Genomic DNA, 23,316 nt, shown 5'->3' with positions numbered 1-23,316 from the left:
CATGAGAAAAACAGAAACCATAAGGTAAATAAGGTGAATCAAATTAGTTAACACTATACATCTTGAATTTACTCATTAAATATTATATGATCATTCATTTATCCCGGATTTTTCACGTTCAGGGTATTTATTAGTGGAAAACCCTTCTAACACATCAGCAACAAACCCAATTCTTTTATTGCATTTGCTTGAATAGGGTGAATCTAATGTGAACTGTTTTGTTATTGCTTACAACTTTAATCTATGAAGGATTTTTCAGTAATAACCCCTACTGCTTATGTTCGAAAGATGACTATCAAGATATTATGGCCCTTCCTAGTCATAACATCTCTAGCATCATAAATATTTCCCCTCAAGTAGCCGTTGTTGAGGGGGCTCAGCACTACATAGTACCAAGGACTGACAAATAATAATTTTCACCCCAAGGACTCCGAGCAAACAGGTACCACGAAATCCACTACCCTCAAAGCTTCAGTTTCTACCGAAGCCCTGACTAATACTTTTGACAAGGCATGTCTCAAATGTCGCAGCAGTGCGGAGAAAACTAAGAAGGGAGCCGAAATTGCTCAGTTCATAAAGTTGTCTCCACCTCCAAAACACCCAGGACTTCCAACCCCAAGATCCAGGCAAAACCTGTTAAGAAGCCAAGAACCCATGGCTTTGCGCCTATTGTACAATGAATTAGCTCCAAACTGTAACCTGCAGTAGTCCCCGGAGGGACAATCAAATTTGGGTGTAGCCCAGAGATGCCGTGACTGGGGCCATCATATGCCCTCTATCCGGCAGCAGACCCAAGCCACTGCAGTTTCTCTCTTTGGTTAGGCGCCTGATCGACTCAAAGGACATCAGCCTTTGGTAATATTAAGTGGAAAAAATTTTGCATAAAAATTTGATGAAAGATTGTGGGATTATAAGAAAAAGTTATAAAACAAATTATGGAAAACAAAACTTTTTAATGTAGAAAAATATTTTCTCATTCAAAGAAATATAATAATATGTAAGTATTTCTCTTTTGCTGACTGTTTTTTATACAGGCAATTTTTATTAACGGCAATCTAGAGATTTCAAGAATTTGAGGTACCAGAAGGTGGTTTTAATATATAAAGCGAGGGTCTAAGAGCCTAAGTAAGTCAACAATTTGATGACATAGTGAATACATCGGGAACAGTGACAAATGTATATAAAAGTTAATTAAATGTTGTATTCAATATAAAGTTGAACTTGTAGCGGTTAATGAATAGTGGGTATATAAATTTATCACACCCATTTTGTTATCAAATACAGTTTATATAAATAAGAACATCACAATATTGATAAAAATATTTATTAAACCCATTTGAAATACGTTTATTTTATTTACAATTAATAAATAAAGGATAAAAACATCACAAAAATATTTCAACAAGTCAGTCACTTGAAAAGATAAACAGCAAATTGTAAAATTATTACTTTGAAAGAAATAATTGAAAAAAAAACTTCATTCTGCACCTTTAATTCCTTTTATAACAAAAATTACTAGTTAAAAAAAGATTTATAAATTTTGATCCTGTTCCTGTATATATATTAGTACCGATTCAAGTTTTCATTCCAAAAAATTATGCTTTGGGCGATTCAACTAAAATTGTATCTTCCTGTATCACTTTGTTAACGTTCAAATCAAGTTCTTGCGTAACGGAATGGACTGGAGGGATAACTCCAAGTTGTGATTGTTCCCAGGCAGTGTCAAAATTGTATTTGAATTCAATTCCAGGTTTATCCAATAGGTGAGGTTTCACTTTAAACGATTCTTTCATTTTAGACAGAGCAATTTGTTCGCTGAAATCACAACCACTTATAGATTTGAATAGGTCTTCGGGTGATAGTACCTCTGGTACACCTTTTTTCGTGAAAAACTGAAAAAAGTAATAAAAAAACCAATTATACAAGAATTTTTAGATTTTTGGTTTATTTTTTCCTAATAAACAAGACTTACAAAATGAGATAATTATATATTCAATAAGGAACAGGAACTACGGTAGATGTATGCAATTTGAAATTGATGTAAGTTTAGTTTTATACATTTTGTATCTGAGGAGCTGGTAATAAGTATTCTATAAACATCTATTAAGATCCCAAAACAAATAGATTTGTTGTGGAAAACCAACTATGCCCAATGCAAGTCTCCATTTTAGAACTATATCCCAAAAATGTTGATGATGTATGTATGAGAACGATCCCAATTGGGATCAAAGTGAGTATGACTAGGAATACATTGAATGTTATTCATCCTAAGATCTTCATTTCTTGTTAGACATCTGGTGTTCAATTAATACTTTTTACATTGACTTTTATGCCTCCCAGTGTCTCCAAAACAAATGAAATTGCTATGGAAATCCAACTACGGCCAATGTAAATTCCCATTTTGGAATTACATCATTTTAACTTAGGAATTATAGCAAAAATGTTATAAATAGATCAAACCATGGAATTTAAACATAATACTTGCATTAGTAACATTTCTACAGTCTCTATGGAGTAAACTGAAAGCACTTTCATCACACTGTTCCACAGCTTGGCTAACATCGATAAAATAACACTGATCTTCATGCCATAGGATGTTATATTCTGATAAATCACCATGTACTAAATTTGCTTCGTCAAACAACTTTTTCATTCCTTGAACCACCTAAAATATTTAATAATATACAGGAGGGTTGATCAGGATTGAAATAAGAGATACATTACCTGATCATAGGCAATAATGTAATCAGCAGGTTGCATTAAGGTGTCTTTCAATTTTGGTGCAGCTCGACCGTTTTCCCCAATAAAAGACATAACCAATACATGTTTCTTCAGCTTAACTACTCTAGGACATGGAATTCCCGCTTTTTCTAATCTCATCAAATTTGCCATTTCTTTTTCAGCCCAAATGTGGACTGTCTTTTTAGCAGTTTGTTTACCTATCCTATCTTTAAACCTGTGATCATTACTTATATACTGATCACGTTGTTTGTATTCGCAAAGAGTGGTTTTGAAAACTTTGATCACACAATCTTTTGAATCAAACGGAAAGAGAGGATCGAAGTTGGCGTGTAGAATAACTGCTTCTTTACCTGGAATTGTTTGAACAATGAAATTTGAAGAGTGTCTTAAAAAAATCACACTTTTAGTTTACGTAAAAGTCAAATTAACATTAATTTGATTGCGTTTTTGTATAAAAATTATTACCTATACTAATGACCCCATTAATTTCACTCAAAAGTTGATTGTTAATCATTTTAAGAAGTATGAGACGAGTAGGTTGATCAAAACCAAATGTAGCAGTGGCTTGATCCTCTTTTTTGTCGTGGAATTTGCGTCGTCTAGCTTGTTCATGTTTAGAGTGCATTTTTAAACTGAAATTAAAAAATAATATACTTCATTCAAATACAACAATAATAAGTTCACAAGGACTTGGAATAGAATAAGTTTGGACCCAATAAAAACAGTTTTTATTGTTTAAGCGCTGTTACCTATTGAAAACTTTGTTTGATAACTTCAAATCAAAGTTTTCTCCGTCTCCTGTTTGGAATTCTGGTGGAAATGATAATAGTTTGCAAGCATTTTTCCTTCCACTCATCACGCCGTCGTGTTTGGTTACCATTTTCCCATCTGATTTTATTTTATAACCGCATTGTGGTATTGAATCAAATTCTCTTTTTACAGCATCAAATCTATCCCAATCTTTTCTATCTCTTATATCTACGATTTCTTCTTTCTCAGAATCACTTGAACAATCTAAGAATACATTAGAAAAGTATAAGGGTGATATATTTGACAAAAATCAGAAATTCACTTTTATAGCCGATAGAAATAGAAACAGATACACTTTGTAGAAACTTAAATTATAAATCATTATTACTTACAAAACAGTCATAGAGTAAAGTATTAAATATGATAATCATTCAATTTAATAAATATTCTTACCCACAAGAGGACACCTGCGATAATTTTCGAACGATATTGAAACTTTAGAAGCACCATTGAACTTTTCTTCCGTTCTTTTCAAATGTTCATCGTATTCCTTATCCCATTGCATTTGCAGTGTCCTTGCAATCATCTCATCGTTCTCAGTACCATTTGAAGTAAGACTCAAATCATTAAGAGGTAAATCTTCAGATTCTTTGGTGATTATAAAATTTCCCTTACCCTCAATTTGGGATTTAAACTTTTTTTCTTCTTTAGCTTGAAGTTCTCGTGCAACTTCTTCTGACATAATTTCTTCTAAATTTATTGGTTCTGGTTTCTCAATTTTTGCCCAGGGACAAGACATATTGTTTTATTTTTTTAAGTAACTTAGGTTTAACTGTAGACAAAGCCTTAATGCAAGCTGCTTTAATTATAATTAGTACGAGTTTTAGTAATGTTGTGCAATAATACGAAAGGTCGTTTTGACAGGTATACTGAGAAATTTTTTACTTCTTCGTTTTTTGTAATTCATCGCTTTTCCAGCTATTATTCGTTAAGTATTAAAAGCATATAAAATATAGAGACAACCATAGCTTGTGATTAAATTTAAATACTTTAAAGAGGAAATTATTTTATGATTACAAAAGATGCGTGAAACATAAAAATCCAAATATTCCGTAATAACAAAAATGACAACATGGCAAATCCCCTCCTATTTTTTGGCATTTATTTAGTTGACTTAAATTTTGACTTATGTCAGGTATGTGGAATGTAAAATAGAATGTGCGACGTGTAATTTCAGCTTTTATGAATAAAATGCAGGTTTGAATCGGAAAATGAAAACTGAAATCATTAAAAAAATAACTTATTTAATCGACCTTTTGTTTAGCTGATAAGTTATTTACAAAAACTGAAACAAATAATTTTTAAGTGATTGTTTATCTCAAGATTATCCGACTTATTATTTCTTTTTTTTTAAATAACAAAATCTGTGATAATTATTGAAGAATACGTGTGATGTGTAGAACTGAATAAATTGATAAAAATGTTATACGGAAAATTAAGAATCCACACTTGCAGAGTAATCCTTTTAACCTCCTTAGCATGGTTCTTGATTGATGTTGTGGTACTCTCTTTTTATTCAGATTGCATAGGTGGTAGCTGCAAGAAAGTAGATAACATACAAGCGGAACCATTAGTGGAAGATGAAATTTTTAATGATAGAGTACAAGAAGATACATTAAATGAACCTAACAATGGGTAAGTACTGATGTATTGGATATATAAGTATTTATTCCAATTAAAATGCAAACCTAACCCAATTACAATGAATTACTAATTTGAACTTAGTGTAAAATAGAACTATTTTAAATAAATGTAAATGTTAAAGTATGCTGAATATTGCCAAGTTGGCAGTAAAATATTGTTTCTTCTTCTCATTTTTCGTTTTGCCTCCATTAGGGCGTATTTATTATCCATTTAACCATTTTCTTCATCTTTTCCTATCCTGTGCTAGTATCATTTTCATTTCCTATATCTGCTAATTGTTTGTTCCATGTTTTTCTTGGTCTGTCTCTTCTCTTTCTTTTGTTGTTTTTCTTTGATTGTTTCTTGTTGTAAGTTGTTTCTTATGATTTCATTTCTTATTCTATCCATCTTAGTTTTTCCTTCTATTTCTTTGTATGTACTTCATCTCAGTTTTATTTGTTCTTCTTTTGTTATTAGTCCATTTGCAGCTATTCTATCTCTTTTATCCAAATTTTCGTTAGGGCTTCCATCTTTCTTTGATTTTGTACCATAATAAAGATGTCGTATGAAAATAGTAAGCCTTCTAAGTTTATTGGGATCATGTTGAGGAAATCCTATTTACTTTTGAAGGTGTCTCGTCAATTTCTTCACATTTTTTAGTATTTTATTTGTTGATAGTTTTTTCCCTCTTTCCCCTCTTTCTCTTTTATATATGCTTCTTTTGATAGTTATTATTTTATCTGATATTTCTAATTTAATTTTCTAACATCAAATATAAAAAGCCTGCTTGTAAAATATGTTTGCAATGAGTATATTGCTTTAATATAATTTTTAAAATTAGTAAATAAATCAGATTTTCACTGTATCCCATTTATAATCTGTAATGTATTCATTGGAGCATGACTTTCATATTGTGTTTGTTACTACTTCATAATAACATTTGGAGATTAATAAAATGTACAATAAATTTTATGAGGGAAACAAAAACATTATTTCCAATTATTTTTATAAAGCAATTTTTATATTGTTCAATTGTATCCTTATCGATTTTGAGAATCTATAAAATTATAAGTTCTCAATAAAATTGTTATTTGAACCAGTTTATGGTAATTTTTTTTCTTCAGTATAAATGGTGTTTCTAAAACTTATGCACCTAAGACTTTGAGGCGATGGAGACCTGCTCCTGTAGTACCCCCTGTGTCAGGAAAAGTTGGGGAAATGGGAAAGCCAGTTCACATTCCCCCTGAACAAGAAGCACTAATGAAAGAAAAATTTAAATTGAATCAGTTTAATTTGTTAGCTAGTGATATGATATCCTTAAATCGATCCTTGGTAGATGTTAGATTGGAAGGGTGAGTAGCTTAATTATTAAATTTAAGTGCATTAATGACTTTTAATTTACTAATTTCCAAATATCCTGGATACATCCCTGAAAATACTAACAACGCCTGGAAATATCTGATAACCTTGGAATATTTGTTTATTGTGGGTTTTAATCTAAATATTCACTTTAATAAGAAACTTGATTATTAATTAATCATTTATTATTATTTGAAATTGTCTTATCTGAACCTTGACATTATGTGGAATTATTATTTTAGGTAAAACAAATATAAAAACATTTAGACAAATCAAATCATTTTTAAAAATAACAAGGAAGGTACTGCAACATATATAACATTGCAAACCAGTCTAACTGCTTTAATCGACTGATTTAAAATTGAAATTAAACCACTTTTATTAAAATGAGCCATCGTCTTTTAAATATTGGTTCGTTAGGGAAAGCAGCTTGTGCATGATTTCATTCAACTAAAATTAAAGGTCATTTTCAATAGAATACCTGCATAGTTAAATATTGGCCTACATAAAGTCGTCATAATATCACAGATACTGTTTCTTTTAATTACAAATAGGATTAAAAACTTTGCCATTATGCTGGAGTTGATAACAAGATAATAAATTATATTGGATATCATATAAGGCGACCCGAAGAATCTTTGTCCCCCTTTCTTATTGTGATACTGGGGGACCCAGTGCTTACAACTGATATAAAAATTTCACTCCTCTTAAAGAGTTTAAAATAGGGGATTATTCTAGCTGCTAGTGATTTATTTATATTTTTATAGTTATTGAAGAGACATAATTTATATTATGTACGAAATATGTTTATTACTGATATATAATTAGGAACCGCTATATTTAGTAACTAAGAAATAAGTAGTAGAATTAGGGCAAAGTTCCTAATAACTTTTTTTAAAGTATTTCTATTGCTGAAATCTGTTATTATTGAAAATAAAATAATATTGAGTAATTGTTGTCGAAATATGACCTACTAAATTGATATTTGAACTACAATAAATATGAATTAAGCAAAACGTGCTTCTTTTATCAATATTTATTGTTTTTTTTTTATATTATTATATTAGTAGTATACAAATCATTTACAAAATGATTTATATAGTCCTTAAAGAAATTAATTTTGTTATCTTTGATGATGAGTCGAAAAGTCATAGAAGAGTATAGAAAATGGGGTCTTGAAGTAAATGTAAAAAAATAATTTGAACACTAACAATATTTACCACTTTACCATAAACAATTAATAGAAATTTTAGGTTTTTTTTTTTAATTAAATGTAAATATGAGTGATATCTTGTTGTAGATGTAAAACTAAAAAGTATCCTACACTACTTCCTACGACATCTATAGTGATAGTTTTTCACAACGAAGCATGGTCTACACTCCTAAGAACTGTTTGGAGTGCAATTAACAGATCTCCTAGACCTCTTCTAAAGGAAATCATTTTAGTTGATGATGCTAGCGAAGGAGGTTAGTTAAAACATAACTTTAATACAATGAACAGTTTTTCATAAAAATATCTTTGATACAATTACTTTTTAGTTAATATAGTCAATCATGGTTCGTTAATTTTTTTCAGCGCACTTAGGTAGAAAGCTAGAAGAATATGTGGCGAAGCTTCCTGTACCTGTACATGTATTTCGTACAGAAAAAAGATCTGGTTTGATAAGGGCGCGTCTTTTGGGTGCCAAACACGTCAAAGGACAGGTGATTACATTTTTGGACGCCCATTGCGAATGTACGGAAGGGTGGTTGGAACCTCTTTTAGCTAGAATAGTAGAAGATCGGAAAACTGTTGTTTGTCCGATTATTGATGTTATTTCAGACGAAACTTTCGAATATATAACAGCTTCGGATATGACATGGGGTGGATTCAATTGGAAATTGAATTTTAGGTGGTGAGTAGAATCAGAAATTTATTATATCAGCAAATTCTTTCCTTGCGTCCATAGTAATCTTGGCACTCTATTCTTTCTCATACAAAATCGACTGCTTTGCCTCATTATTTTCTATAGTTGTTTCTTTGAGGTTTTTTTAATCCTTTATTGAGTCGTTTCTGACCTTGACGTTGTATTTGCTCATTTTTTTTTCTCTTCTCCACGTTTCTGAACCATATACTAGTGCTTTTAGTGAGATCCCTAAAGTTGTTCAAGTCCCTAAATGTTCCTTTTCTTTGAAAATTGGTCCCTGAGTTCTTTTTTTTAAATTTTGCATCAAATATTGTAGGATATTTATATATTTACTACATTCGTTTATGACTGCCAGATGAAATTGAACATAAGTTGTATTGGGAAGTGAAAATTATCACATTTAGCTACTTTTTTCCTAAAAAAACCCTCAATGAGTTAGTAAACTTCTCACTAACACTTCCGTTGACCTCAATTCAGAAGAAAATGTGTGGATATTAGACATTTCCAATCTGAAGCAGAAATAAAATTCATCTTCATTAAAATCTGGTACTTGCTACTGCCCTCTACTAATTGGTAAATGATATTTCAAATTATATACAAACTTGGTGAATATATTGACTATTAACAGCAGTGACTTTATTTCGATGGGGCATTTTTCCACTATTTTGTGACACATTCAGCCCTGATGATATCCCAGTATTCCGTATAGTTATTGCTTTTGCTCTGGTTATTCAAAATTTCATTTCTGTAGGTGTATATCGGTTGTATCCTCTTCTTAAACATATTATTTGATCATCTACAAACTTGAAAGCGTATAACCAGGTGTCATTGTCGATTTGGATCCTCATTTCGTAAAGTCTTAAGGAGATGCATGCCTTTGCTGACCGTAATGTAATTTCCTATAAAATTTTCAGGTATAGAGTACCACAAAGAGAGATGGATAGGAGAGGTGGTGACAGAACGTCTCCATTAAGAACACCTACAATGGCAGGGGGATTATTTTCTATCGATAAGGACTATTTTTATGAATTGGGGGCTTACGATGAAGGAATGGATATTTGGGGAGGTGAAAACTTGGAAATGAGCTTTAGGGTAAACAATTTTTCTAATAATTGATATAAATAAAAGTCCTCAAGTGTAAATCTTATAGATATATCACATTATTGAAATTAAAGCTTCTCATAATCAACTACTTTATATATTTATTCAAAAAATTTTATATAAAATCTAAATTAATAAAAACAGATTTATATTAAGTATATTTTTATATGTTTTTAGTCTTCTAAGCAGTTTATAAACATCATTAACTCACTAATGATTAAATTAGTAAGAATTTTGAAATTATCCAGTATCGGTTAGTTTTTCGATGACAATTCCTTGTAGTTTTCATTTTAAATTTCACCAAATTCAAATTATGATATTTTTTAATATTTTTTAATACACTTTTCAGATATATATTTCGAAATTTCATTAATCTTATCACCCTGTGTCTAACACAATTTCAGATAACCGTCAAAGGAATAATATTAATAATATTTCTTACTAAATTATAAAAATTCTTTAGGTATGGCAATGCGGAGGCATCTTGGAAATAATCCCTTGTTCTCACGTGGGACACGTGTTCAGAGACAAGTCCCCCTATACTTTCCCCGGTGGAGTATCAAAAATAGTTCTCCATAACGCCGCTAGAGTGGCCGATGTTTGGATGGACGAATGGCGAGATTTCTATTATATTATGAATCCAGGTTTGATTATACTGCTATTGAAATATATAATTAACTGCATTTATTATTAAGGGATGATAAGTTGACTAACTGAATCGTTTGTATTTTTAAAAATCATTAAAAAAAAATGGTTTAACTACATTTTTGTCATGCTGGAGGGTAGTGGACTAACGCTAACATAAATTTTTGTATTAATCATTTATTTTTATGTTAATTAAAATAAACATTTTTTGTTCTAATGTTGCTGGTATATCAATACACTTTGTAATTTTTGAACGATTTAATCAAAACTTTGGGGTGAAAACATTAATAATCCTTCATCGTCCACTGGGGTATAAATACCATGAGAAATAGTTTTATTTAATTAATAACTATCTTTTGACCACCTGGTATTAATCGGTTTATAAAAAAATGTCACAATTAAATCCATTACACTTATAATATAACAAACAACAGAAGAACTTGGCTTTGTTGGAATTCCTTGGTGCTTTTATATTGTTTATGGAATTTATTTTCTTGTGTGTTTTGTCGAACAGTGATTTAGATACTTCCAGAGGTCTCACTTTGTTACTAAAGAGAGCTTAAAGTAGAGTAGCTTTTTTTAAAGGTGTAGAATTACTAAAATAAGCTGTAAAAAATTGAAATAATTATTAACAAATGAAAAAAAATGGATAGTTCAGTGATCAAATTAATAGACACAGGGTGTTATTTCAATATATAGGTTTCGGGTAACAATATTAATGAAGTATTTATCTATATATTGTTGGTATTTATCATTTTAACAAAATTTTTAGAATTGCTTTGATTTGGTATATATTCGAGGATAAATTGTTGCTTGTAACGGCTTTTTGGGGGTAATTAGTATTTCGAAGAGGAAATTTACTAATAAATAATAGCCTGAAATGTAGAATTATTTTCCACAATCCATCCTATTAATATATAGAAAAATACTGAATATATTAGTGCTACCATTTTAAAAACTAACTATCAAATTATGCAAAGAACAATTCCCGTTACATCCATCCTCTACAATAACAATATTTCCATCCTCCCCAGTGATTTAATCTATTAAATGTAATCGCACTACTGTTTAATTAATAATTTTTTAAAATTAATAAATAAATTGATGTATAATTTGATGATAAACATTTTTCTAATCCAATATGTCCCATTGTTGGAACCTTACCTAACTTAACCTAACCAATATGTTCCATTGTTGGATCTTGTGTGTTATTTATTTAATTAACATCGCATGTTATGTTTTTTTTATCGTTTTGGGATTTGCTGATCAGGTGTGGATGTGCGGTGGTCAATTGGAAATAGCTACGTGTTCGCATGTTGGGCACGTCTTCAGGAAATCTACACCGTATTCCTTCCCTGGGGGTACTAGTCGAATTGTCAACCATAACAATGCCCGATTAGCCGAAGTGTGGCTCGATCAGTGGAAGGAATTCTACTATAATATTAACCCAGGTCTTGAATGAAAATTATTTTAACAGCATGCAAGCATTTGTTTATATGTGTTGGGTTATCGGTTGGCTTAATTGCATGTTATGTTTGGCTTTTTTGATATGGTGATGTCGTTAACACTGATTAATTTGTTGTTATTATACATTAATTTTAATTATGAATATAAATCAAGAGTGTATTTTGGTTTTGAAAGATTTTTCAGATTAACCTAAATCCAAAAAAGGTATTTATAATTTAAACGATGTTGGGATATTCTATGAGGACTGGAATATTTTTCTACTGATCTCATGACGTTTAAAATAACTAAATTGAACGTAAAAATGAGAAATTTTTACACACAGAAGTTATTAGTTATACTGTCACGATGATACGTTCAGTGAAAATTTGGAAATAATGGAATTTGTACTGACATGTACCAGTACTTCGCTGTAATTCGACTTTCCCATTTACTTTATAACTAAAAAAAAGTTTTATGAAGTTAGTACACAAAATAAAATATATACACAGGGGACAACTATATTAAAAGCATAGAAAATGTATCGAAATGATATTACCAGAGGTAGATCAATGTCTGGAGGAATTGGTAGTGGTTTTTCCTCTTTTCTACTCTAGAAAATGAAAAAAGCATCCGAGAAAATGGAAACTTATATTAGTATCTGGACTTGGAATGTTCAAGCAAGCGTAAAAAGAAATCCTCGTCAATAAAAATATTGTATTCAATTCTGATTAGTCACTTTTTATTGTGCCAAGTTATTTGATGCACTTATTGCATGTGTCGCACTTTGTTTATAATATTGAAATAATATTTACCATTAAATCAATTTGTCAGGTGCGAAGAATGTTCCGGTTGGTGATATAACAGCCAGAAAGGAATTGAGAGAAAAGTTGCAATGCAAAAGCTTCAGGTGGTACTTGGAAAATGTGTATCCCGAATCTCAGATGCCTTTGGACTATTACTATCTCGGAGATGTAAGTACCGAAAATATTTGTTTTTATATAAATAATTTAGTACTAAAGAGGTGGTTACATCTGCCGGACATTGGGCGGTTTAAAAATTAAAATACATAAAAGTTGGACTAAATTTAATCACATTGTTTTATCTATAGAATTTTATTACTTACTTGTTTGTTTATTTTTTAGATTCGTAACGTAGCAAATAGAAATTGTCTTGATACTATGGGAAGAAAATCAGGCGAAAACCTTGGAATGACCTTTTGTCATAATTTGGGTGGTAATCAAGTTTTCGCTTACACGAAACGACAACAAATAATGTCGGATGACAACTGTTTGGACGCCAGCTCAAGAACTGGTCCTGTTAAATTAGTTAGGTGCCATGGAATGGGTGGAAACCAAGCATGGTCCTATGATGAAATTGTTAGTATAGTATTTCATATATATATGTAACATAAAATTTGAATTAGTACTTATCCCAACGTTGAATCATTTCTAGAAGCCTTTTTTGAAACGTCTTTCATCTTATCAATAATAGAAATCGCAGTAGAATGTCTTTTATCTCCTATATTGTGTCGAAACTACTTTTAGTATATTTTTTATTAGTGTGGTACTAAATCTGGTGAATAAGAAGGATGTAAACTGACTTTTGGGCGACCAAAAACGTGAATAAAAAGTGACCTGTGGCCTATTATGTTATCATTTTGAAGAAGAAATCTGTGATACTAAATCTGGTGAATAAGAAGGATGTAGACTGACTTTTGGGCGACCAAAAACGTGAATAAAAAGTGACCTGTGGCCTATTATGTTATCATTTTGAAGAAGAAATCTGTGATACTAAATCTGGTGAATAAGAAGGATGTAGACTGACTTTTGGGCGACCAAAAACGTGAATAAAAAGTGACCTGTGGCCTATTATGTTATCATTTTGAAGAAGAAATCTGTGGTACTAAATCTGGTGAATAAGAAGGATGTAGACTGACTTTTGGGCGACCAAAAACGTGAATAAAAAGTGACCTGTGGCCTATTATGTTTTCATGTTGAAGAAGAAAGCTGTGGTACTAAATCTGGTGAATAAGAAGGATGTAGACTGACTTTTGGGCGACCAAAAACGTGAATAAAAAGTGACCTGTGGCCTATTATGTTTTCATGTTGAAGAAGAAAGCTGTGGTACTAAATCTGGTGAATAAGAAGGATGTAGACTGACTTTTGGGCGACCAAAAACGTGAATAAAAAGTGACCTGTGGCCTATTTTGTTTTCTTGTTGAATGAGAAAGTTGTGGTACTAAATCTGGTGAATAAGAAGGATGTAGACTGACTTTTGGGCGACCAAAAACGTGAATAAAAAGTGACCTGTGGCCTATTATGTTTTCTTGTTGAAGAAGAAAGCTGTGGTACTAAATCTGGTGAATAAGAAGGATGTAGACTGACTTTTGGGCGACCAAAAACGTGAATAAAAAGTGACCTGTGGCCTATTTTGTTTTCTTGTTGAAGAAGAAAGCTGTGGTACTAAATCTGGTAAATAAGAAGGATGTAGACTGGCTGTTGGCTCATTTTTTAGGTCTCTTTCTTTGCGTATAGTTTCATAAACACTTCAGTACCCTTTATATGATTCCTAAGCTTTTTTCGGCATGAAAAAAATGTGTTTCGAAATCCCTGTTTGTCTCATGAGCATATAAGACATATTAGTTGTAACGGATGCTCCACATTTGCTGTTATAACAATTCATTAACCATATTTTTTTATTATCTATTGTAGTTTTTCTTTTTTTTTTTCTAATATAAGGTTGAATTGAAAAAAAGTCGTGCTGAAAACACAAAAATTGTTCAAGAAATATAAATAAATTAAGTATTTCGGTTTATAATCTCCTATATTACTATTTTTATGAATAAATATTGTAGAGGTAATTAATATTTAATGTTTTGTTGCAGGATAAAACTATCAAGCATGTCAATACAGGAAGTTGCCTTACACAACCGGACACGAGTGACGTTAACCTACCTCTTCTAAAAGCTTGCGATTTCAGTCCCGGTCAACAATGGATAATGAACAGCGATTTCAAATGGCAAGCTAAAAATCACGTAGAAGAAAGTTAGGATATGCAAAGTCTATATCGATATCAACAAATAAAACTTGTGATATTCTTGTTAGTAATGTTCCCATTAGTCGTGGAACGAATAACCAGGAAAAATTGCAATAAGCAATTAACTTAATTAATTGTTGTTTTGGACACGTTAAATACCTTTTCGGGATCAATTCATATTTTTGTACAAAAGTTTTCTGATACATTCATTTCGATAAAACGAAAAACTTGGTATATCACTGTTTTTATCCCGAAAAATTATTTAGTTTGTGCCATTCGAATTGTATTTCATATTTATTACGTACATTTGTTATTTTAAAATGTTCCAGAGGAAATTGACCGAATTTAAAACAATATATATTTTTTTTACAATTAATTTTCTATTTATTAGTTTATTTATAAAATTTTATTCGTTCCTTTAGTTTTTTTATAGCGATTAGCATACCTTCCTGATAATAAGACTTTTTAGGTTGTTAGTGGGTGAAAATTTGAAATGACTGCCATTTGTAAATATAGAATTTTTAATATGAAAACATAAAATCATCTTAAACTGTAACACGGATTTGATATATCACATTTAGTTGACTGACTTGGATTGTGGTAACTGGATCTTGAATAAAAAGCATATCATTATATCGAGAAGTATATACAAATGATAAAAACTCGACTAACCTCAATCCAAGACATGCAAATTATCTTCTTCTCTCTGAACACTTTGTTACGTCTCTTTAAACATCAGAATATCCATTTTTAACATACATTCCTTTGTCGGATTATTTTATCCTTCCTTCCTTCCTCTTTCTTATCCTAACCAAGCTCCCCCAGAGGTTTTCCTTTCCTTCTCTTCTTATATCTTTTCTTTCCGTAACATCTTCCAACTATTTTGTTTCCTATTGGTCTCATTTCTTATACTGTCCTCCCTAGTTTATTTCTTTCATCCCGAATATTGTTTTATCAGTAATAATTAAATAATTTTTATTTTTTGTTACGAATAATTATTAAAAATATGATTTTTTCAAAATATACAAGGTGTAAAAGATCTTTGCATACACCTATTACACAATTCCCAAACCGATTCAAGTATTCTCTTATTTTGGTCACTATGTAATTTGGTATGGGCAATTAGTATTATTGGACGAATGTTTTGAGATATTTTCAAAAAAAAAACTTCTGCCAGAAACTATTTTAAAATTTTTTGTATCTACTAGTGACAACAACAAAAATATTTTAATTTCTCTAATACTTGTATGTGTTTCACTAGCTTCTGAGGATAATATTTTTTTGAAATTTTCTCAAATCGTTCTTCTGATAATAATAACCGACCAAGTTAAAATTTATTGAAATTACATGAACCGTTTTGAATTTATAATAAAAAACAATTTCAAATTTTTAATATGTATACTAAAAATACTTTGGAAATAAGTTTATTTAAATCGGTTAAGGTGAAACACATTGTATATAACATTTCTGAATTAGAATCACGTGGAAAACTTTTTTTTTTATTATTGGTTAGGTCAAAAATTTGGAATACAACTATCGGGTATCAATTTTTGTAAACCATATACGAGGTTTGTATAAAAATACTAATTTTATTCATGAGCACATTCCTTATTAATTATTCTGACTTTATATAATTTAAATTCATCTAGGACGTACTAACATGAAGTATTTTACACCAATAGTATTTCAAGTTGTGGGCAAAGTTAAACTTTTTAACAAGGATGAAATATGAAAAAAGTTTCCATACAACATTTAGTCTCTATTTTTCTTACTAGTTTGTACACGCTTTTGTATTTGTTGTTAACAATTTATAAGTTTAAAGAAAATGCAGAATATTTGAAAAATTATTATTTAATCGAATAACATTTACCAGAACCTAATTGTACTAAATGATAATTCATATGAGTCAATTCTAATTTATGTATGTCTCGTTTTTATAAAAAAGAAACTTCCAATTATTTTTTTATACAGATTTTTTTACATTTTGACTCATCCAAGAGTGGTCAAACCATTAGGCAACAGTTTCTGATTTCGAGGTTATGTTTTTGACCTCACTGCATGCTCTAATTGTTTTATTAACTTTCAGTTCACACTTTTTACTGTTTTTACAAACTTACAAGCCTATATTGTTAGTTTGTATTTTTAAAACGTTCTGAATCGTTGAATTCGTTTTAGAAAAATAGAAAGTGAGTGAAACCATTAGGTCAAGCAGTGTTTTTATTAACATAACCTAGAAATTTTTTACCATTGTGTAAGATTTATCATAGAGTAAAATGAATCTGTCATTATGACCGAAAGGTTGTGTCCTAGGCTAGTGCCGGAGTGCAAGAAAGTTCTACTGTTGATGACTGAAAGAATCAGCTCAACTCACTCGACAAACAAGGTTTGGCCAAACCCACCAATGTGCCCAGAACTCATTTCTGGTGTAGCAAAAAGTCTCTAATAATCTGCTTACAAGTCATCTGTTAGTGCCCAGCACTTCATGAACGCTTGGACAACCTCATGACTTCAAAAGGTACAAGTCAAAGCGCCTGATCGGATTTTGGTAATGTAAAAGGGCCTATCAGATAACGGTCATTGGTCACCTACTATGAACTATTAAATCAAAGACTAAATACTTAATTATTATGCGACTAGACTATAAATAGTGAAGGTTTTTTTAGGTTGAACGAATTTTACATAAAAGAAAACCAGTTTGGGAAAAATATGAACTGAATATTGACAATAATGATCCTGAGGAATATTATGGCTGTTGATAGGTTACAATCTACAACGTTAATAAGATTTTATTTAAAATAAAAGGAAAAGTCTCTTCGACAAAATTTTTGTTGTGACTTAATATAAAAATAATATGAAAGTGTGTGACATACTGTAAATTCTTTTTTTTTATTATTAAAAATAATGAAAGTTTTTGATAAATCGATGTGAAGGGTATAAAAAAAGTACTAAATCAATTTTCGTATCCCAAATTTGGTCTAATTTCAAAATTTACCTTATTTTTTAAAAAAATGTTCTATTACACAAACTGTAGATTATCTAAATATGTAAATAAAATATCTTAAGGTATTTTCTATTCTCAATATTGTATATATAACTAATTATTATACATATATGTACCTCGAAGGTAACTTTTAATATACAGGGTATAACACAATGGTGTTGAATCAACATGTACATCGAAAACTATAGGTTCATAATTTCTTTTGAATTTTTGATTAATCTACTGTTGATTTTAATATAATTTCCTAGAGAATATGATATTTCTATTCGAATTTTCAGTTATTTCAACTTTTCTGAAAAGCAAAAAAGTACTAATTTAACGATTTTTGAAAAAAAATTGAATTTCTTTGTGGTTATTCGAAGTATCGGTGGACTTTTCTGGGGAAAACTATTCCTATAGAAGTTCACATTTAAGAATAATTATAAGGGAAGCTTTTGTTGTGGTACAAAACCTATCCGGATAACACAGAGGAAAAGTTTCGCAGACATTTTCCATTAATGATAAATTTTCCAAATAAGATCAAATTTTTTTATGAAAACTTCAGTCTTTACGTCTGATCTATTAATCCCAATCAACAAAATCTGCACGCCACATTATTTGCTAAGTCTAGCGTCTTAAAGTGTCCATTGAGGACCTGATAGGACTCCTGTTAGTATTCGTAAGATGTTCTGATACATTCAATAGATCCCAGGAGAGTCTTTGCCTGCCTCAGCCTCTGTGGGTTGTCCCAGTAATTGATTTTACCTCCATGCATCTTCTTTCCCAATTATTTTCCTGTAGCTGATACCACAGAAGGAGTCAAGATATTTCATTCCGTTGTGTATCCCGGAATCCATTGCAGAGTAAATTTATTCTTGTATCTCGTTTAATTATAACCAAACATTGAACATTTTCCAAAGATTCAGATAGTTTCAGAGACAGAGTTTGTATACAGTTCTGCTATTATTTGAACTAATAGACAAATATTACTAATAGATTCCGATATACATATCGACTCATTTTGATATACCCTGTACACTTTCATAACTATTGCAAACAAGGAATAGTGAAATTCCAAATAAATTAATGATAACTTTGGATTAGGGTGTCAATATAGTAAATGGATCTTCAAACTAACTAAGATACATTTTTTAGAATCAAAAATTGAAAAATAAAAAATTGGGTTGGAAAATTTCTCTATTTTCCTTATTACATTTGCAATAAAAAGTTTACGGTACATTTATTTAAGCAATACTATAAGGTCTAAGGTACAGATACGTTATACAATTAACTACATACTTAAATATATGTTAATTAAGTACAGGGTGAATTATATATGTTGACTATATCGGTATAATATTATTATGTTTCATTATTTAATCAATATTCTTTTTGTACTTGAAAAATTATGTCACCCTGTATTTAACTGAAACAAATCACTTCAATTAATTTTAAATTTATTAGAAATGAAACAATGACAGTTAGTTGATCATTTTCCTATCATCAGAGCAGCAAAAAATATACAAATCCTGTTTTGTATTAACATCAATATTATATTTTTCTGCAACCCTGTATGATATTGGAGGTCAATGTTTTAATACAAAAGAAGATTTAAGAAATAGAGTCAGACATGTTTTGATTTTATTTCGATATTTTTCTGTTCCCGAAATGACTTTAATTAGCTGTCATATCTTATGATTTCACTAATTCAACTAGAAAGATTAGACAAAACTAGTATGTATATAAAAATTAGTATTCATTTGAATATTTTTATATATAAATATATATTTGGTACTGCTGGTGGTATTCATACTGAAAATACTAACGATTACTTTATCTGGTCCTTCGAGCCGGATAAAAAACAACCTATAGAAAGCTCCACGAGATAAAACAATGTAATTGTGAGTGTTGTAGTGGTAGTAAACAGTTTTAAATTCTTATTTAAAAAAAAAAACATTCAAATTTTCCATTATTTCTAATTTTAGTGTGAGCAATTTATTTTTTATTAATAAAATCTGTAAATATTTGTATATTAATAGAGGAATATATTAACAACGTATACGTTACAGGGTACTATTGAAAAAAAAATGTAAATTAAAAATGTCTAATCTATTTAGTTAAATTCCAACGTTTTTATTATTTTTATTTATTACATATAATAAAAATATTATCAAATAGTATCAATTGATAAACTAATTCAAGTTTTTTTTGTAGAATAATAAACTACAAAGTTAAAAATTATCCAAAGGGGAGAAAAAATTATAGAAGATGTGGAAGCCAAATTCATAGTTTCCTTCAAGATTGATCGGAGTCCCACCTTTCCTTATTTAAGTGCTATTTCTTGTTCTAGAGCTTTTTTTCTGGGAATAAATCAGCCAATACTCACTAGGGAATGAATCTGAAGAATATTGTGGTTGCGGAAGCCAAATTCATCGATATAGTTTCCTTCAAGATTGATCGGAGTCCCACCTTTCCTTATTTAAGTGCTATTTCTTGTTCTAGAGCTTTTTTTCTGGGAATAAATCAGCCAATACTCACTAGGGAATGAATCTGAAGAATATTGTGGTTGCGGAAGCCAAATTCATCGATATAGTTTCCTTCAAGATTGATCAGAGTCCCACTTTTTCTTATTTAAGTGATATTTCTTGTTCTAGAGCTTTTTTTCTGGGAATAAATCAGCCAATACTCACTAGAGAATGAATCTGAAGAATATTGTGGTTGCGGAAGCCAAATTCATCGATATAGTTTCCTTCAAGATTGATCAGAGTCCCACTTTTTCTTATTTAAGTGATATTTCTTGTTCTAGAGCTTTTTTTCTGGGAATAAATCAGCCAATACTCACTAGGGAATGAATCTGAAGAATATTGTGGTTGCGGAAGCCAAATTCATCGATATAGTTTCCTTCAAGATTGATCAGAGTCCCACTTTTTCTTATTTAAGTGATATTTCTTGTTCTAGAGCTTTTTTTCTGGGAATAAATCAGCCAATACTCACTAGAGAATGAATCTGAAGAATATTGTGGTTGCGGAAGCCAAATTCATCGATATAGTTTCCTTCAAGATTGATCAGAGTCCCACTTTTTCTTATTTAAGTGATATTTCTTGTTCTAGAGCTTTTTTTCTGGGAATAAATCAGCCAATACTCACTAGGGAATGAATCTGAAGAATATTGTGGTTGCGGAAGCCAAATTCATCGATATAGTTTCCTTCAAGATTGATCGGAGTCCCACCTTTCCTTATTTAAGTGCTATTTCTTGTTCTAGAGCTTTTTTTCTGGGAATAAATCAGCCAATACTCACTAGGGAATGAATCTGAAGAATATTGTGGTTGCGGAAGCCAAATTCATCGATATAGTTTCCTTCAAGATTGATCAGAGTCCCACTTTTTCTTATTTAAGTGATATTTCTTGTTCTAGAGCTTTTTTTCTGGGAATAAATCAGCCAATACTCACTAGAGAATGAATCTGAAGAATATTGTGGTTGCGGAAGCCAAATTCATCGATATAGTTTCCTTCAAGATTGATCAGAGTCCCACTTTTTCTTATTTAAGTGATATTTCTTGTTCTAGAGCTTTTTTTCTGGGAATAAATCAGCCAATACTCACTAGGGAATGAATCTGAAGAATATTGTGGTTGCGGAAGCCAAATTCATCGATATAGTTTCCTTCAAGATTGATCAGAGTCCCACTTTTTCTTATTTAAGTGATATTTCTTGTTCTAGAGCTTTTTTTCTGGGAATAAATCAGCCAATACTCACTAGAGAATGAATCTGAAGAATATTGTGGTTGCGGAAGCCAAATTCATCGATATAGTTTCCTTCAAGATTGATCAGAGTCCCACTTTTTCTTATTTAAGTGATATTTCTTGTTCTAGAGCTTTTTTTCTGGGAATAAATCAGCCAATACTCACTAGGGAATGAATCTGAAGAATATTGTGGTTGCGGAAGCCAAATTCATCGATATAGTTTCCTTCAAGATTGATCGGAGTCCCACCTTTCCTTATTTAAGTGCTATTTCTTGTTCTAGAGCTTTTTTTCTGGGAATAAATCAGCCAATACTCACTAGGGAATGAATCTGAAGAATATTGTGGTTGCGGAAGCCAAATTCATCGATATAGTTTCCTTCAAGATTGATCAGAGTCCCACTTTTTCTTATTTAAGTGATATTTCTTGTTCTAGAGCTTTTTTTCTGGGAATAAATCAGCCAATACTCACTAGAGAATGAATCTGAAGAATATTGTGGTTGCGGAAGCCAAATTCATCGATATAGTTTCCTTCAAGATTGATCGGAGTCCCACCTTTCCTTATTTAAGTGATATTTCTTGTTCTAGAGCTTTTTTTCTGGGAATAAATCAGCCAATACTCACTAGGGAATGAATCTGAAGAATATTGTGGTTGCGGAAGCCAAATTCATCGATATAGTTTCCTTCAAGATTGATCAGAGTCCCACCTTTCCTTATTTAAGTGATATTTCTTGTTCTAGAGCTTTTTTTCTGGGAATAAATCAGCCAATACTCACTAGAGAATGAATCTGAAGAATATTGTGGTTGCGGAAGCCAAATTCATCGATATAGTTTCCTTCAAGATTGATCAGAGTCCCACTTTTCCTTATTTAAGTGATATTTCTTGTTCTAGAGCTTTTTTTCTGGGAATAAATCAGCCAATACTCACTAGGGAATGAATCTGAAGAGTATTGTGGTTGCGGAAGCCAAATTCATCGATATAGTTTCCTTCAAGATTGATCAGAGTCCCACCTTTCCTTATTTAAGTGATATTTCTTGTTCTAGAGCTTTTTTTCTGGGAATAAATCAGCCAATACTCACTAGGGAATGAATCTGAAGAATATTGTGGTTGCGGAAGCCAAATTCATCGATATAGTTTCCTTCGAAATTGATCAGAGTCCCACCTTTCCTTATTTAAGTGCTATTTCTTGTTCTAGAGCTTTTTTTCTGAAGTGAAGAGAAATAAGAGGGAAAAGAAGCAAAAGAATATTGAAATAATTAACATATCACCAATTAAAATAACTTAGTAAGACTGAAAAAGCAAGAGAAGCTAAGAAATTATAAACAGGAATTTGTCAATCCTACCGAAACAAGGTTCTAGTTAAAATTTGTTACTAAAATCCCCCCAAAAATTTAATTACATCTGTATTATGTCTTATATTCAACTTAATCATAGATTTTGTGTCACTTTAGCACTTGGAAACGCTTTATTCATTAAAAAAAAGTAAAAAAAACATGTTGGAGGCTCATTGATTCTTTCCTGATTCATCCACAGACATTTATTTATCAAAAACATTATATCCTGCACAGGGGTTGATTTAGGATAATAAGAGACATGATCTATACAGGTTAATTCTGTGAGATCTTTTCATCGATAATGTTAATGAGGTTTATCCAATTTTTTCATTCAATAAGGTGTTCCGGAACATCATAAGAAAGTGATAATTATCCTAAATCAACCCCTGTAGAGGATATAATTTTTTTTTATAAATAAATGAGGATGATTCAGGGAAAAAGTCAATGAAATTTCTTTTAAGGTATTTTAATAACAAGGATATTTGTTTCGAACCTGGATTTTCCTTGTTCGACTGATTCCTGTAGCTGCTAGTTTTAGCTCCATGTACTGTAAGCTTTAGATTGATTATGCTCCCTAAATAGTCCTAATGAATT

The 23,316-nt window shown here is 30.7% G+C and overlaps 2 protein-coding genes across 4 annotated transcripts; one reads left to right on the top strand and one right to left on the bottom strand.

Annotated features, from left to right (window-relative positions):
• Positions 1 to 1,308: 1,308 nt before the first annotated feature.
• Positions 1,309 to 4,440, bottom strand: LOC130450490 (serine/threonine-protein kinase RIO3-like). The gene is made up of 6 exons (XM_056788895.1): positions 3,946 to 4,440; positions 3,492 to 3,756; positions 3,208 to 3,374; positions 2,725 to 3,092; positions 2,486 to 2,665; positions 1,309 to 1,892 (listed from the first exon to the last, which is right to left on the bottom strand). The coding sequence occupies exons 1-6, from the start codon at positions 4,289 to 4,291 to the stop codon at positions 1,596 to 1,598; spliced, it is 1,623 nt and encodes a 540-aa protein (XP_056644873.1). The 5' UTR covers positions 4,292 to 4,440; the 3' UTR covers positions 1,309 to 1,595.
• On the top strand, positions 4,374 to 20,055 carry LOC130450489 (polypeptide N-acetylgalactosaminyltransferase 5). Of its 3 annotated transcripts, XM_056788893.1 has the most exons (10): positions 4,374 to 4,479; positions 5,073 to 5,187; positions 6,300 to 6,527; positions 7,835 to 8,001; positions 8,111 to 8,429; positions 9,356 to 9,533; positions 10,006 to 10,186; positions 12,465 to 12,604; positions 12,776 to 13,009; positions 14,518 to 20,055. In XM_056788893.1, the coding sequence occupies exons 3-10, from the start codon at positions 6,394 to 6,396 to the stop codon at positions 14,680 to 14,682; spliced, it is 1,518 nt and encodes a 505-aa protein (XP_056644871.1). In that variant the 5' UTR covers positions 4,374 to 4,479; positions 5,073 to 5,187; positions 6,300 to 6,393; the 3' UTR covers positions 14,683 to 20,055. The 3 variants fall into 3 exon arrangements, with proteins under 3 accessions (XP_056644871.1, XP_056644870.1, XP_056644869.1); XM_056788892.1 differs by lacking the exon at positions 4,374 to 4,479 and having other exon boundaries at positions 4,676 to 5,187; XM_056788891.1 differs by lacking the exons at positions 4,374 to 4,479; positions 10,006 to 10,186 and adding an exon at positions 11,458 to 11,638 and having other exon boundaries at positions 4,692 to 5,187.
• Positions 20,056 to 23,316: the final 3,261 nt, after the last annotated feature.

The sequence above is a fragment of the Diorhabda sublineata genome, chromosome 11, assembly GCF_026230105.1.
Source record: "Diorhabda sublineata isolate icDioSubl1.1 chromosome 11, icDioSubl1.1, whole genome shotgun sequence".
Classification (NCBI taxonomy): Eukaryota; Metazoa; Arthropoda; class Insecta; order Coleoptera; family Chrysomelidae; genus Diorhabda; species Diorhabda sublineata.
The sequence above is the reverse complement of the archived record's forward strand: the minus strand, read 5'-3'. Positions and strand labels throughout refer to the sequence as shown.